The 16862-nt window shown below is 45.9% G+C and overlaps 1 protein-coding gene across 14 annotated transcripts in view; it reads right to left on the bottom strand.

Annotated features, from left to right (window-relative positions):
• Window positions 1–16862, bottom strand: part of svila (supervillin a) — a 60474-nt gene that overhangs the window by 20828 nt on the left and 22784 nt on the right. For 9 of the 14 annotated variants that reach the window (XM_076999590.1, XM_076999588.1, XM_076999584.1 and 6 more), the window contains 13 exons: window positions 16020–16086; window positions 15752–15897; window positions 14768–15449; window positions 13197–13280; window positions 9492–10397; window positions 8964–9119; window positions 7863–7897; window positions 6424–6488; window positions 6108–6241; window positions 4970–5065; window positions 3606–3858; window positions 3185–3256; window positions 213–582 (listed from right to left, as the gene is read on the bottom strand). In XM_076999590.1, the coding sequence (XP_076855705.1) occupies window positions 213–582; window positions 3185–3256; window positions 3606–3858; window positions 4970–5065; window positions 6108–6241; window positions 6424–6488; window positions 7863–7897; window positions 8964–9119; window positions 9492–10397; window positions 13197–13280; window positions 14768–15449; window positions 15752–15897; window positions 16020–16027 (3007 nt within the window). In that variant the 5' untranslated portion in view covers window positions 16028–16086. The remainder of the gene's footprint in view (window positions 1–212; window positions 583–3184; window positions 3257–3605; window positions 3859–4969; window positions 5066–6107; window positions 6242–6423; window positions 6489–7862; window positions 7898–8963; window positions 9120–9491; window positions 10398–13196; window positions 13281–14767; window positions 15450–15751; window positions 15898–16019; window positions 16087–16862) is intronic. The other 5 variants (XM_076999582.1, XM_076999581.1, XM_076999586.1 and 2 more) reach the window with 5 other exon arrangements.

Below are 16862 nucleotides of genomic sequence, written 5' to 3'. Positions count from 1 at the left end.
TATTACACCGGCGACCACGCCACATTCTAAATGAGACACATTTCTTCACCATTCTGAAGGTCAATTTTGAGCAGTTCAGTCATCTTGAGCTTGTCTACTTGCCTTGCTACCACGAGATTGGCTGATCAGATATTTGCATTAATGAGCAACTGAACAAGAGTACGTAAGAAAGTGGTTGGTGACCGTATGAACGTTCCACATTTTTACCCTACCTGGCACGGCTGTTGTTGACCTTTGTTGACTGGCTGTGTCCAGAAGATCCCCAGAGGTAACTTCCTCCTGGCCGTGTTCCCTCCGTCCCTCCCACTCCCTGGCTGGCTGCCTCACGCTCTCCGGAGAGGGGTGTTTCCTCTTGCCAACACCCAATTTGGGCTCCTCTCTCAGGATGGCAGATGTTTCAGAGGGCCCCTTCCAGTTCTGTACTGCTGTAGCAGTGTGTGATTGCTGCCAGGAGGGAAGGGTTCTTTGGTCATAGGTGATGCTGGACACGTCGGTCAGATGGATGTCGCCAGCATGCGCCGTGGAAACTGTGGAAGATCTAACGGCTGAGGAGGTGGTGCTTAAGGAAGACACGCCTTCTACCTGCAGTCAGAAGGAGACAGAATATAACAGAAATGTCAGGTAGTAAAAAAAAAAAATTAAAAAAAATAAAATAAAAAATAAGGCAGTGGGAGAAGATGACGGATACAGGGAGACGGACGTGGACAGTACACAACGGACACACACGAAGAGTGGGACAAAGGACAGAGGACGTAAAGGGGGGGGGGGGGTCACCAAGTGAAACAGAGAACCAGTGTATCCAGTAACAGGAAGTCTCGACACAGGGACAAATCCTAACCCTAACACACCTCTTACACAGTTCCGTTTCTGTGTATTTACTACACAGGAGCATGCACACACACACACACACACGGTAAATCGTGCTGACTAATCAAAGTCTCTACTCACAAAACCACAATGACAAGTAGCAAGATGCACATACTGATATTGTACACACAAGGATATAGACGACACACACAGAGACTCTCATAATTACAAACAGCAAAACACACTGTTCATCATGCCTTCTAATCAGGGCATGAAGAGGTCATAGCTTTAAAAATTACTACCGGTACACTCATTCACAAGCAGTACACACACACAAATCATTTAAGAATGAAGCTTCTTGTAATGACACCATGCAGCAGAAATCATGACCTCAACACAAGCCAACAGGCCTTCTCTGCACTGGCTGTAGTGCGTGTCCAGGCCCAGACCGTATTCAGAACCACAGCACTGGCAGGGCCCCTCCTGAAGGAAGCGCTCACACAAACAGATCAGACACGGAGGCCCATACTCGCAAAGCTCCCACTACACACACTGCCGCAAGGGTCCACGCGGCAAAAATGACACAGTCGCGATGGCTCCGCCCATGCACGAGGTCGTGCACCTCTCGATTTTTGTGCGTGCGAAGTTACAAGGTGGAATTCATGCACTTGTACGGCACTTTGAAGGTCCATTTTCAGTATTTACCAGCACCTTCCGCTTAATTTACATATTTATACAAATACACATACTCGAAATTATTCCAAATAATTCGCTTTTTATCTCATTAAAGGAGATGGTACAGTGTTTGGTAACAGCAGAAGAGCAGCATAAGTGCTGCATAATAAGCTTGTTGGCGTTTTTATGTACATATATTGGCACCTTCCACACCTTCAACATCGAGTGATCGTGGCGGTGAGGAAGGAGACCACCCTGGCCCTACCTAGAGACAGTGTTTGCGTTTGCTGGAGTGAGAGTAAATTCCTATAGGATGAAGTGCCATCTCTGCCTCCCTAAAGAGGGTGAAATATTGGTCTTCAAAAAACCTTTGAACTTGAAGAAACATCAATGCAAGTTATAAATATAATGCACAGAAGACACACCAGCTCTAGCTGTCAGTAAGCACTAGTTAGGTTAGATATCTTAGCTAACTAACCTAGTTATGTTCATGATGTGCTGCAGTATTCACTTAACATTACCTGGCAATCAAAGGCGAGGTCACGCCGAGTTGTGTTTTTAGCAACAGTAAGCCGTGTCTCTTTTCATGCTGACTAAGCATGTGCCCATTTTATAGTGTAGTGTTTTTATAGGGTAAGGGCATTTATTGAGGGTAAACGCAGGGCAGTAGGCTCACCCTTAGAACCCGACGAACGGATTTTACGTCCAATACACACCTCGTTTTCTCAGCTAAATTAACGTCAAACCTACGACGTAGCGGGACATAGGTTATCTGTTTTTTGTGTACGAAGTGTTAAGCCCAGTTTTTTAAGTTGCTGCTACTTGTTTGTACATACAGAACACTTGTATTTGTGGTCTTTGACATCTTTGATTAGTAAGTGATATATAAAAGCAATTGATAATCAAACTTTGACGGCTTTCTTAAATTAATTCAAAACACAATACTTGTACTTTTTACTTTCAGTACTTGAGTAATACATTTTAGAATAAACTACTTGCAATATTTAAGTACAAAAAATACTGAATACTTCTGTACTTCTACTTAAGTCACTTTTTTTGATAGAGTACTTTTACGGGTCTCTAATACTTTATACAACACTGCCCAGGACTAGAGGCCTCAAATGATGCTGGAATGGAAGAAGCTCGTCACAATGTAGTCATACTGGGCATTTCCATAGGAAGATCGGAGACCCTGTTGGATGGACAACCATCTCTACGGCACTTCAAAAATCAGGACTATGGCAGAGTGGTAAATCAGAAGCCACTGCGAAAGGCACGTCAGCCTGCTTGGAGTTAGCTAAACTGTACCTAGAGGACAAACTAAATAGGATAATCATATCCATTCAACATCACACGGCATCAAATGCAAAAACGGCAATCGCATACATTCAAAGTCAGATCCAAAACACTATAAAAGTGTTCAACAAGGCATGTGAACACTTCCTGAATCTACCATATGCGCAGTTAAGACTCGTAGCTAGCAGCATGCTAAACTCCAACCGATCCCGTAGGGGATGGTAAAATAAGAGCACGGACTCGTAACTTGCAGCATGCTAACATCCAGCCGATCCCGAAGGGGATGGTAGAATAAGAGCACGGACGCCGCAGCAGAGCGTGCAGGTGCAGCGCCGCTGAGGTGCGGCCCGGAGAGCGAGCGCGGTCAAAGCGACGAGTGGAGCGGATCGCTCCTTCGGGCCCTCACATAGTCCAGTTCGCTCAGGCTGCCTGAAAACTGTTCCTCGTCCTCCTCAGCAAGGTCGGAGCCCGAGCCGCCCTGCACCAAAGAGAACCATCAGGCCCAGAAGCTCGTGTTCGTATGTGCAATTTGAAATAGAATGTGTGTGGTGGTGGTGGGTTAGAAAATCTTCAGCCCTAGAACTTTATTTGAAAACATTGAGGCCTGAAGTCTTGGGCACCAGGGTGAGCTAAGGCTTTTAGCAGGCCACATCCACCTTTCTCTTAATTCTCCAGTACACCTTCAGCGTCAGACCTGACCAGGGTTGGTGACCTTCACGTCCACTCTCTCTGCCCCTGCAGCGTTCTTCAGGGTCACTGCATAACGCCGCTCCTGAAGATGGAGCAATGAACCAGTGTTGCCAGACATTTTAAAAACCCTGCTCTACCTGTCCTGGGATGATGGGCTGGGTCTGGTAGCGGGCGTTTCCACGCCTCGACCGGCCGTCTCTGCGGCCGCTGGGCTTGAGGACGGACGTCTGGGTCAGTCTGTTGAAGATGGCCATCTTCTCCACCAAGCTGAGCGTGCAGAGGTCCGGCTCCTCTTGGCATTCTGTATCGGGCACGGAGTGGCCGGCTCTCCCAGTATCGGACGCGTCCTGACGCAGCTGTGACGTCCTCGCCCGCTCCAGGACCACAGAGCTGGGGAAGAAATGACCCCCCCAGAGGAGGTGAGGGGGAGATGAAGGGAGAGAGGGAGAGGGGAGGGTGAGAACAGCAGATTAGCACAACTTGTCAGTTCACAGACATGCGTCAGGTCATCCATTTTACTACTGTAAGCTGTTCTTCAGGACTTTCAAAGGGCGAAGGGTTTTATAGTATAACTTGTGTTTACATGACCGATGCATGCATTGTGGGAGGAATAACCACCCTGGGGCTACAAAGGGGCAACAGAACCTTAAACAAAGCCTCTGCTGGGTACTGCTTATGTGATTTAAAATCAATTTGCTGTTTACATCATAACATGGTGTCATTTATCCACATGGTTAACAGCCAGAGGGTTTGTCCAAGGAGGTTAGACGAGCATATTCAGTGCAGCAGATGAGTAAAGTCCCAGCAGACGCATGCATGGTGTAGGGAGGCCTGGCGCTGGTTCTAGTGGGACACGCAGGTTCTGGGAGAGACGGGCGTCACCATAGTGGGACACATCCTGTCCCAGTCATCCTGACACTCATCACAAGGTTTCACAGCTTTTAAGACACCACAAGATATCGACTTTTTAAAAGGTGACCTTTGATTAATCAGCTGTTTTGCATCTAAATTCAAAGCCACAAAGGAGTTATTTTTTTAGGCTAGAATACTATGGGTTGATCTCGTCACAGAGAGAAACACAGAGAGAAATTTTTGTCAAATGTAATATGATTTTATAATATGTATGCAATGTGCATGATCCAGAGTTTCTTCAATTGTGACTAATTCTAAAACCTTCCACAAGGGGGAGCACTGCACCTACCCATAAACTCACCTTTGACACACTTCATCTTCATCTACTAACTGTTCTAAAGACCAACGACTATTCAGCAGGCCTAAAAGTCTTACATAAAAAATTATAAACTTCAAAATGTTTTGCTGGACCACAAAAGGTATCCAGGTCAATTCAAAGAGCATCAACTACACAAAGGTGTGTTAACACGCACGGTTTGAAAATAAAAGCACATGCTCTCTGTGAGGACTGCCGGGCGTGTTAGTATCCAAGGGCACTACCATGTCTGTCTGACACACACGTGCACACGTGTCCACGTCTACGGAGTACCTGGGCTGGGTGACTGTGCTGCTGACTACAGTGGGACTAGACGCACGCGCTAGTGAAGAACGAACAGACACGGTCTGTGACAACGGACCAGGGACGCTTCACAAGGATGAAGAAGGGTACAGAGGGGTGGGGGGGCAGAGAGGGGGGGAGATAGAAGTCAGAAATTCCTGAGATTGCAACTACATGAGTGGAAGGTTATTTTTTTTTTCATTACACATTGGCAAATGTATAATAATCACACATGGATGAAACCTGTTGCTCAGGGGTGACTCACTGGAAAAGAATTTATGGTGATATCGTGAATTTAATGCACTCTGGAGATCCACTACATTATGCAAGCTTTGAAATCCTATGCTGATACAAAAAAAATTAAAAAAATCAAAAATCAGTTCTCACAGGAACTTTTCACAACTTTAACAAGAGATGCCCGCACCCTATAGAGAGAGAGAGAGAGAGAGAGAGAGAGAGAGAGAGACAGGCAGAGGACCGCACCCTATAGAGAGAGAGAGAGAGACAGGCAGAGGACCACACCCTATAGAGAGAGAGAGAGAAAAAGAGAGAGACAGGCAGAGGCCCGCACCCTAAAGAGAGAGAGACAGACAGAGGCCCGCACCCTATAGAGAGAGAGAGACAGTGGGAAACAACCCTCCCCTTCAGCTTCAGAATGTGAATGTAAATAATTGAAATGATAACTTTCCCTAAATGTTATCATATTTGATCTTATTTTATTATTGTTATTTGTTCTTTGTCAATGTTATTGTCATTGTTAACATTGCTGTAATGCTTTGGCAACACTGTACCCTATACAGTCATGCTAATAAAGCTATATTGAATTGAATTGAATTGACAGGGAGAGAGAGAGAGAGAGAGGCAGAGGACCGCACCCTATAGAGAGAGAGACAGGCAGAGGACCGCACCCTATAGAGAGAGAGACAGGCAGAGGACCGCACCCTATAGAGAGAGAGAGAGGCAGAGGACCGCACCCTATAGAGAGAGAGACAGGCAGAGGACCGCACCCTATAGAGAGAGAGGCAGAGGACCGCACCCTATAGAGAGAGAGACAGGCAGAGGACCGCACCCTATAGAGAGACCGATCGTCCGCGTGTGTGAGTGTTCGGATCAGTGAGGGCTGCCTTACGTAGCAGCGCTGACAACTTCCTCAGAGGTGACGGGCTGGGTGCGGTAGCGCTCCTGATCTCGTCTCAGTCTGCGTGTAGACGGACCGCTATAACCCTGTGGCTTCAAAACAGTATCCATGCTCTTCTCCAGTTCCTGAGACATGGTGAGACAAATTAAATAAATAAATAAAAATAAAAAAACGACTTCATGCTCGTAAAGGGCTAATAAAACTCTACTGTGAAAACTTGTGGGATTCTTCACTTCTTTTTCTAGTGATCTTGTGTGAAGTTGGAAAAGTGTTTAAGCCATCTGCACACGTACACACACGCACATACCCTGAAGAGAGAACGCTTGGCAGAAACACTCATTTTGGCTCTCTCATCCAACTTCTCTTCATCCACTGGGAAAGGAGTGGGAAAGGACACAGGAAAAACAGGACATTTAGAAAAGAGAGAGAGAGAGAGAGAGAGAGAGAGAGAGAGAGAAGGAATATTCGTGAGAACAGCCTTTTCAAAGCAAAAGGTTTGCAGAGGACAACACAAAGTCCGGCACACATGGTGAAAAGATTTTAGTCACACACACACACACACACACACACACACAGACGGAGTGTATTCCTGTTGTCCAGTCCCTGACCAATTTCAGGCAAATTATTTCTCTTGTCAACAAGTGAGAGCTTCTAGTAAAGCCCCTGGCCCTGGGCCACGGCCCTGCTGCTGAGAGGCACTGCGTCTACTGCAGATTCACTCGAGTCTGAGTCATGACTTTAATGTTGGAGCTGTGGGCCGCACAGGCCTGCAGGTGGGAAGATACTGCGGTTCTGACATAATTTCTATAGCAGGGCTTCTGATGTAGGCTCTAATGCTACACCCAAGAGTGACGGAGTGCAAAACCTTTGGCCTATGTTGTGTTGCTGAAATCCCTCTCTCTCTCTCTCTCACACACATAGGTTGAGCGATTTTAACATTTTTAAATAAAATATATTTTTTATCTTTAAATCAAATCTTCAAATAGACCAAGAGATCTGCTCTGCATCTAGAATGAATTTTGTTTTTTCCAACATTTTATATTGATTTAGCAAATACAACATCAAAATGTTTTGAAGGGGTATTTGATTGACCTTTGAGCCATTAGTAGTCTTTTCGAACAAACAAATACAGAGGACTTCAAAACACCACTCCAGCCATCACAGATTCCTCCACACCAAGACAAAAGGACCTGCTCTTGTGCAGAGGTCGACCGCTGCCTGACGTATTTGATCTACTGGCAGTAGGTCAGCTTTTAAAGCAATGTTCCTTGTCAGCTAGTAGACAGGATGTGGAATATCAGCTGGTCTCTTTAAAACTTTACTGTGCTTCATTTTAAATGACACAAAGTCTCAGAAGCTTTACAGCACAGAACAGCTGGTAGGCTGTAATATGGCAGAACGGGCTTACACTACTGGGAATTGTAATCATGAACACAAAGATCTGAAACCAAAGCAAAAAGATTAATCTTCAGAAGCTGTGTAATTAGGTTACATCATCCTCTACATAGTCCTTTTTCAAGCCTTTATTCCAGTCTTTAAAATCTTTGACAATTCTAAGAAAATGAGCCATTATTACATAAAACAATAACTAAATAAAAAAAAATTGTTACACAACAAAAAAAAAATCTCATTTTAAAAGTAGCAGAGCATAACAAATGACGCTATACTACAGAACTAGCATTAAAAAAAAAACCCCAAGAGGTTTAAAAATGTTTTGATGGCTTCAACTAAAGACATTTGACTAACCTTCTGTAACTTGTGCTTCTGAGATTGGGCAACACCTGTGGAAAGTACAGATCCAATATCAGGTATCCAATATGTTTAAAAGATCAAAGCAAATAAATTAGAAGCAGTTAGATAATGACTCAACCAATCAAATGTTAGAAGAAGCAATGACCATGTGAGAGAGAAGTAGCACAATGAGAAATAAGAGATTTGCAGACCTGTTTTAACCAGCGTGTAACGAGCAGGGAGATTTTGGTAGATTGTTGAGCAGCGTGCAAAGAGCAGTAAGACTGGCAGACAGATGAGCAGGGGTGCGTGTCTGACAAACGCTGTTTAGTTATATATAAGCACACTGTTGAGATATTGGACTGGAACACTTTGGGTATGGTTAGTTTTGTTTCTGTGTTGGTCTTTATTCTGTTATGTTTGTTGTTCCTTTGTTCCTATAAGTGGACAGTTTATGTGGGCCCTCTGACTCTCTGACATCCATGTAGGAATACTGCCTGTTTAGTACACCAGTTTAGGGGCACGTGCCATCTTTGTATACTTGGTTAGGGAATTAGTTTGTTAGGTAGGCTAGTTTCTTTTCTTTATTTCTTTCCTTTGGCACGGTCTACAGTCCACTTATAGGAAGTTTGTTTTGGTCTATTGTGCAGCACTCCAGTAAAAACAGTCTGGCAAACCGTTATATCTGTCTCCTAGTTTTCCCAATTCACTTGCACTCCACCGTGTATTTCTTTGGTCCGCCTCTACCCTACACAGGGGCGGGTCGTAACATAGTGGAATAACAATCTTGTTAATTGGAAAGAGACAAAATTTAAGATGGCTTACTGCAGCAATTAATATGACCATCGGATGGGTGGGTGGGGTGGGGGTGTTGATCTACCTTTTCATCTCTTTTGTAAATGGCATATATTGATCTGTACAATATTTACCGGGGGAATAAAAAGGGCAAACCCGTCAAAGGCCATGTCACACAAACAGATCACTCCATGTGAATATCAGTTAAGATGTTAAGTTAAGATTCAGCAGCAGGTGGAGATGCAAAAGCTACAGGTGCCATCTCCAAGCTCAGCCCCACACTGGCGTGCTCGTGCAGGTACGGCCCTCTACGCCTCCTACCGACTGGTGTCCTGCTGCTCAGCCCACGTGACGGGCTGCGTTCTAAACCTCTCTGAGGTCTTTCTACTCTCAGAGGGAGACGTGTACTTCCGGGGCTGCCGGGACGCTCTCTCACTTCTCCAGGGTACTTCGGTGATGGCAGGGAAGCCCTCTACCCTACCACAACAGAGTGGAGGAAGCAGGCAGCAGCATCAGAACAGGCCCAAGGGATTAAGAGGCTGAAAAGTGCCTGAATTAGTGTCAGCACAAAATGAACAACAGTGAGAACACTGACATGCATCCTTCCAGCAACAGGAGAAAGTAAGCCACATCCCATTTCTTGGGTGAAAGCTGTGGAGTCTGCCAACTAATGTAGCCAGATAGCGGTGGTTAGGATGAACAAGCGTTTTTTTTTTTTTTTTTCCACGTTTCTATCTCCTCTGTGGTTAGAAGTTAGCTGAAGCAATTTGAAGGTTAATTTTCCAGAGTTAGTCTTAGAAAGAGCCCAATGGGAGACACAGGCCCTGTATTTTAAAAAGCTCCACATACTGAAACTGATCAGGTTTCCGGGGACCTGTGGCACTCTCCAGATAGGAGTGGCGGAGCTGGGCTACAGAAACCATCGCGTCAACAGGGGACCGGTCTCCGTTGGCGGCGCTGGCCTGAGGGCCACCGTCCTTGCGGTGGACGGCTAGCTGGGCGGGTGATGCAGGAGCAGGAGTAGTCTGTATGTTCTCTGCTATGTAATGAGTGAGGTGCCTGGCCGGACCTGGAGCCCATCGTCCATCGGACGGTGGGAGAGGGGCTTGGGCCGTGTCCTGGGATGACGGACAGCCGGTTCCTCGCTGCCGATGCCAGCCCTCCGGTCTGTCCTGGACGTGGCTGGCTCTGGCCTGCACCGCTTCAGTTGCCTGAAGTCGGGACACGTGTTCAGTATAATCTTCTCGGCGTGGCCGACCATCGTATCTCCCTCTAGGCTCTTTGCTTACTCCATCTCTGCTCCGTCCGTCCCGGCCCTGTTTGACCGAGGCCCGATGCGTCTCCCCAGGCCTGCCACAATGGTCGTCAGAACCTCTCTCCGTTGTTCGGGCCGTAGAGGGCAACGCGGCTCTCCTGGTGCTCAGGAGCCTCTCTGCCCGTGGGTCTTGCCGCACCTCTCTCGTACTCTCCGCTTCTTCAACTCCTAGATCTGTTTCCTGCCAAACTTGAGGGCTGGGCTCATTGCCCATGGAGAGGTAGCCAAGGCAGCCACGGTCCTGAAACTCAGCCTGCCCAGCACGGGAGTGCTGCCGCTGGGCTGGTTGGTAGGCGAGGTGGGTGCCCGGATGGTCATGGTAGGCCGAGCGGGCTGGGTAGCAGGGGTTACGGCGGTATGCAGGCGCCTCGGACATGGAACCCTGCTTGAGGCTGCTCTGTGATGGTTCCTCACGTGCCTGCCTCTCCCTAACTCTGATTCTTCAGGAGGAGAGAGAGAGACGGGTTAACACCAAGATAGTTAACAAAGGGAAAAACCAGAGATCACCCAGCACAAGGAGTGAGTTGAGGTGGGACACTTTTATGAGTTAGGCAATGAGGATCTAACAATACAGCCCCAAGTCTTCCGCGCAATGCCTCTTCCTTAAAGATGCAAATCACACTCGTTTTTATTCAGGTATGTCTCCAGTATATTAAGATGTGATCAACCTGATCATATTTGGAAGGAAAAAGAACAAAAACAAAAAACATTCAGACGCTCTCAAATTTCTTCTTTTCTACAGCAGCAGTAATGAGAAACATGTGCTGGTAAGTGAAATAATGCCCGCAGATGAGGGGAACGTGAACCTGGACGCACTGGAGCACCAATACTGTTCAGAGCCTGAAGATTTTCAGCTTTCATTATTGCCTTATAATTGGTGAATACGATAAGTTGATATTAGTATTGGATCTTCAGTACCTCATGATATGTGCTGTCAGTGGTTCACTCATTTCCTTTATTTTTATTTTTTATTAAGGTTACCACCGCAGGCTGAAGTTCCCAGCACAGAGAAAGCAGATGGTAAGACTCACTTAAACTCTTCAGTTTCCAAGTACTGTTTAAATAAACCACGGATTACACAAAAAGGCGTCCAATTCTGGAGGGGTTAAGACATTAAAACAATGAAAAATATCCAACATTTTGTCACCTTCTTCTCTGAACATCTGTTACTGCACACTGCATTATATCCAAGGCCCCCCATCTGTTATCCTATGTCAAGACTGGATCTCCTGCAGCTGAGAACTGTTAAGGCAGAAGTCATTAACCTGTCTTCCCACGCCTCCTGTACAGAGCCATATTTTCAGGCTCTTCCACACTCCTTTAGATACTAAAGCCTCCGTGACCCGACCCAGGCCCAAAGCCTCCAGCCATCTGCACGTGCTGATGGTTCACCTGCATATATGGTGTATTTTACACACTTCGTTTGAACTTTTCCCCCCCTAATACGAGTCAAACATAAGTCAAACATGATTGCTTTCTTCTGTGTCTCTTTGCAAGTGGAGACATATTAATGACCTTTATAAGTATCTTAAGATGCATCTCAATAATTCAATACAGAAATCTCTCACACCGCAGCCAAAAAGAAAGAGTGGGGGGTGGGCACACGCCGATTGGCTTAAGCTGTCTGGCCATGACGAGCACGCTGCACCCTGCATGGCTCGACTCACTGCGCCAGCGTTTTCAAGTTCAACATCCATTTTATTTTGGCAAAATGTGCTCATTTGCCTTTTCTTTTGAACCTTTGATCAAAGGTTCCCAGATGCTGGCCCGTGTAGATTTGCATACAAGGGTGCTTAATTTCAGGCAATTATGCATTTATTCTACACAGCTGCCTACACAGGACTGGATTACTATGTGTAATGTTTATCTAAATAATAAACAGCCTGCCTAATGTCTGGTTTTACTTTGACTCTGTGGCTTACCACAGACAAAGAAGAGAATGCACAGGTTTAGGGTATATACTACCTAGCCTAGATTATTAGCCATTATGGACAGGTGATGAGCATGTTCACCTAAAGCAAGCAAAATGTGTTTGACTTCAACACCAGCCACCACAGAGTGGTTCTACAAAAGAACCACCACTAATGACTTCTGAGAGGTCAAAAGGCAGACAAAACCCTAAAAAGATGGAACGGCATTTAAAAAGCTCAAAGCATTTCTAAAGCCTCTTTATTTTGTAGCCATTTAAAATTTTCATGAATAAGAACACTCTCAGAACGTCTTTCCACTCGAGGCAAGAGGAGATGAGTCAGGACTATTTCACCGTCATCACCCAAAGCCATGACCTTCCCCTCCCCCGCCATCACCCTCACTGGGACTGGCGAAGGCGGCCGCCGCTGTGACGGGGGAAGCAATGAGAGGACAAACAGCCACCCTGTAATCTACAACATGTTCTCCCTAACCACTACAGATGCTACCAGTGCAGCTACAGGACAGAAACACCACCGTGCTTGCCAGAATCAATGGACAAAAACCAGACAGACAATTTGTGTGTGAAATGAGTGGATGGAAGTCAGGCCATGGTTCTCTCTTCCCTTTATGCATGACTGCTCACGTCCTACTGATCATTTTGAATATACGTCATAAAGTCAGTGAGAATCCTGCAAAGGAAATTCTCCCATTTTACACTTCACGCCCCATAAGCACATTTCCCTTCAAACTGACAGAAATAGGACATTAACCTTTATTCAAACATATCCTTAAAACACAGATCTACACTAAAATAGAGGAGATATGGAATGAAGATTAAGCAGTGTTTGACTGTCCAACATATTAGTAACTGTTATACTAGAAAGGGACTCTAAGGAAACTGATTATCTTGGAAACTCCAAAAAAATAAATAAAATGTTCACACACACAAAATCAACACCACCACCCATTAACAGCGTGGGATGAAAACATGGCTATGGTTAGATAAATAAAAGGCCCAATTCAAAATGCACAATACAATCACATGGGATTTATCAAAGTACCATGGTGTAATCTTCAGTTACAGCATGTTGAGAATCTCAACTTTGGTACATTGGTCCTCCAGGACCAAACAGACCTTCTAACCTTAAATAAGCTTCATAATCAAATGACCCATTGAAGTACTATGGTCCTACATGGATACAGTGAGATCTCCTTTGTCAAAGAGTGGAGAAGAGACTATAGATGGTTTTGAACTGGGCCATGAGGTTAGATGTGGCGGGTATTAGAGGGAGAATGAGACACAACCAGTCACCCCAACATGAAGGTACCTGGAAGGCCAGTTGATTGGGGAAATGGTGTCTCCTTCTGAATCAGTCTGGAGTGACCATTGGCTGGCTGGCTGGTTATGGGGGCTAAATGCAGCGACAGAGATGTGAATGAGTGAGCCTCTCAACATGGCCGCCAGCCATGGACCAACAGACACGATCTTATGCATATCTAGCTTGACCAGCAGGCCAAGTGGTTCAGACCTTGAATGAGCTTGTTAAATGGGAAAAATCATTTTCCAATTCATACCACATAAAAAAAGGGCTTTCGTTCAACGCATCTGCATATAAGAGGAAAGGATAAAGATGATAAGGTTGCATGACACAAATAGCAATTACAAATCTCCCTGTGACAGGAGCCAAAACACCTCCAGCAGCAGCAGTCACAACACTCACACTGGACAAGCAGCTTCACCGCACTCGTACACGACTGAACGTGCGCCAAAGAGAACTGGAATCTTAAGGCCAAAACCTCAAGATTTTACCCAAACCGATAAGAAAAACACACAGAGGCAGGATTACAGCAGGAGCCGCGGTTCTGAATCACAAAGGTGCAAGAACAGGACACACAGGCACTGGAGAAACACTGGAGAAACACTGGAGAAACACTGGAGAAACACTGGAGAAACACTGGAGAAACACTGGAGAAACACTGGAGAAACACTGGAGAAACACTGGAGAAACACTGGAGAAACACTGGAGAAAGGACTAGAAAAAGTCACAATGGCAAGATCAGAGTAAATGATGGATATGCGAGTCACTGTCCCGTGTATATTGGAAATTATGTGCGTCTGCACAGCTGTAAAATGGTACAGATACACAACCTAAAACATTTTATCATCATTTTAATTTTCACTCAGCCTGCATATGAGCTCCAGATAGCCTTACATTACAAATGCGAGCACACAGATGCATCATAATCTGACTATTCAGGTTTTCAAAAATCCCAGATTAACTTTACTTATTTGAATGTTATTGTGCATCGCACATCCATTAAGCTTTTAGAAAGTTATGGAGGAGAAGAAAATATGATACAGCTAAGGGAAAAGAAGGAAAACAATGGAGAAATATAAATCTGTGGAGATCAGATAAGAATAAACATCAGGATTAAAAACACATCTTCTATATCTTACTAGATTTATTTATGCTACATGGGAATTTGCCATTAAAGCTAACTTAACATAATATGTGTGATTCCACATTCAGATTTCTTTCATTGTAGAGTTGTGAAACTCGTATTATGAGCAAACAAACTGGAATACACAGACTAAGTGGTCCTCCCATTACAGGATTACAGAAAAAGAGAAAAAACTCAATATTGCACCATTTCACAAGAGGATCCGTATGCTTTGAAGCTCTGCATGAAGACAGAGTCTGCTAAAGACATCACAAATACAGAGTGCCGGAGGCCAAAACTGACATTTTAAATGACCAGGAGAAGGGAGAGAGAGGAAAGAAGGGGATGGACTGGAAAAAAAAAGAGTGAAATGAAAAAGGTGAGAATGGAAGGTTGCCAAAAAGAGCCCATGAATAGATGAAGAGTGTCACGAGTGTCGGGGGCAGCCAACACTTACCCCTGTTTGTGAAGGACATTCTGGGCCTGCTGTTCCATGAACAAATCCCCCGGGGAAGCCGCCTGCTTGGCGGGTCGGCTCGCTTTGGGTGATCTGGGGACCTCCGTGCCAACCTGCTCCCGGCCTGGAGCCCTGGCGTACTCAGAAGTGTCCATGTACGTGGTGGAAGGGTCAGGGGCAGGGACGCCACCCCCACGTACCCCACCCCCACGTACCCCACCCCAGTCCTGCCCGCTCCTCCGGTTCTCCAGGTTCATCCTCCTCTCGTGCTCGGAGAGTGAGTCAGCCCGCTCCCCGCCGTAGTCCCTCTCCGGCTCTGGGCGGGACACGTGGGCGTGGCGCTCCGCTTGCTCACCCGTGTCCGCCTGCTGCCTGTGTCGATGCTCCGGGCCCTTGGGCTCCCTCCACATTCGGGCCCGGTCCACGTCGCCGTCCTCGTCCAGCAAGATGCGGTAGCGCTCGGTCAGCTGACGGCGCCGGTCCGCTTTGTAGCGGGCGATGCGTTCGGCTTTGGACTCCAGGCCAGCTGTGCCGGTAGAGCTGGGGTCGTGGGCCGGCGCGGGGTGGGCCGGAGCGGGGTGGGCCAACTGCGTCTCCGGATGCATCTGGTACTTGGGCGCACACCCTGAGCCATGCAGGTCTGACTCAGCAGGGTCATCTCTGCCAAAGTGCTGGAGAGAAGCTGAAGGCGAAAAGCAAGTTACAGCCTGGTTCTACCCTGTTTGCTGCCAGTATGTCAACTGCAAATGCTTAAATTACTGTGTAATGGAGCCTTTAAGAGGCTCTAAACACTCCAGATTTCTGGTTCCAATCACTGCTATTGAGAACTGTTGTAGGTTTCACTAGCATGTTGCTTTGGTTACTTTTCAACACGCTTATGTTTGCAGAAATTCATCAACACCCACAAGTACTCGTGTTTCTACTCGGTTAGTTGTAAATACAGTACAGTATAATTAGAGTCAAGAATCATCCCACCGCTCTTACCTGTGCATGGGTCACAAGCGTCTGCTGCTCGGGTGTATCTGGGCGTGTCCTCCTCCAGCAGCCGATGGGTTACCAGACCAGTGCTGGAAAGGGATAGCTGGATATCCCCATCAATCCCTTCTAGGCGCCGCGCAATTCGCTCCTTCCTAGGAGAGGCGGGACAAGGCAGCCATTAACTCCCCCAGAACACAAGTCAGCCACAGAAATACAACCAGATCTGCAAACATTTGAATTCGATTCATGTCTGTTGCTAATAAAAATGTCTTACCTGTTCATGTCCCAGCGGTCCTTCTGACTCGTGCTGATGCTCTCAAATCGCTTCCTTAACTCCGAGACTGCAGAGAAACAAGACAAGAGGAGGCGGCAGTGGAAACACAAGGTGAACAACACTCGCAACAGAAAAGATTTAAACTTTTTATTCTGTAAACAAAAAAAATGGTTCCCTATTCTCAGTAAAATAAGTAAAGTAAAGGTAAGTAATCAACAGTTCAATGAGAGATGTTTAACACTTTAATGAGAAGTAAAGTTCTTTTCTACTATACCACTGCAGCAAAGAAATCAGCCTCACAAAAGCAAGTGGAGTGACCATCATGACTAAATTACTGTCCAACAGCGCTCGAGAAGCTCCAGCTTTCACAGAGATCCTGAAGCTACAGGAATGACCCAAATCCCCCAAATCCAAAAAATGCCTGGATGCGTGTATGAAGACCTTTAAGAATCACCCAATCACAAATGGTCTCTCTTCCAAACCCACCACTGCTTATAACAAAACAAGGAGTGAAATGTCTTAGTTTATCATCAAATAGCAATAGCATTACAATGCCACAGCGGTCAAGAATCACTGCTGGGTTTCATTTACCTCCCGATGAGCAGTTCTAGGTAATGACACGTAGTCCAGATGTCCTCTCTAGAACTGTACACAATGCACAGATAGTGTGAGATTGTTCTATCTAGGGATATCAGCCATGGTCCTCTGTGAACACACACTGTAGATTAAGGCAATTCCAAACCACAAATAAATGCCTCTTCACAAGTCTACTTAAGGTCCAAAATACTCCACTGCTAAACGCAGACCACTTTTCGTATAACGATATTAACCGACGGTTCACGA

This window comes from Brachyhypopomus gauderio, chromosome 3 (genome assembly GCF_052324685.1).
Source record: "Brachyhypopomus gauderio isolate BG-103 chromosome 3, BGAUD_0.2, whole genome shotgun sequence".
Classification (NCBI taxonomy): Eukaryota; Metazoa; Chordata; class Actinopteri; order Gymnotiformes; family Hypopomidae; genus Brachyhypopomus; species Brachyhypopomus gauderio.
This window is presented reverse-complemented; position numbering and strand designations above follow the sequence as displayed.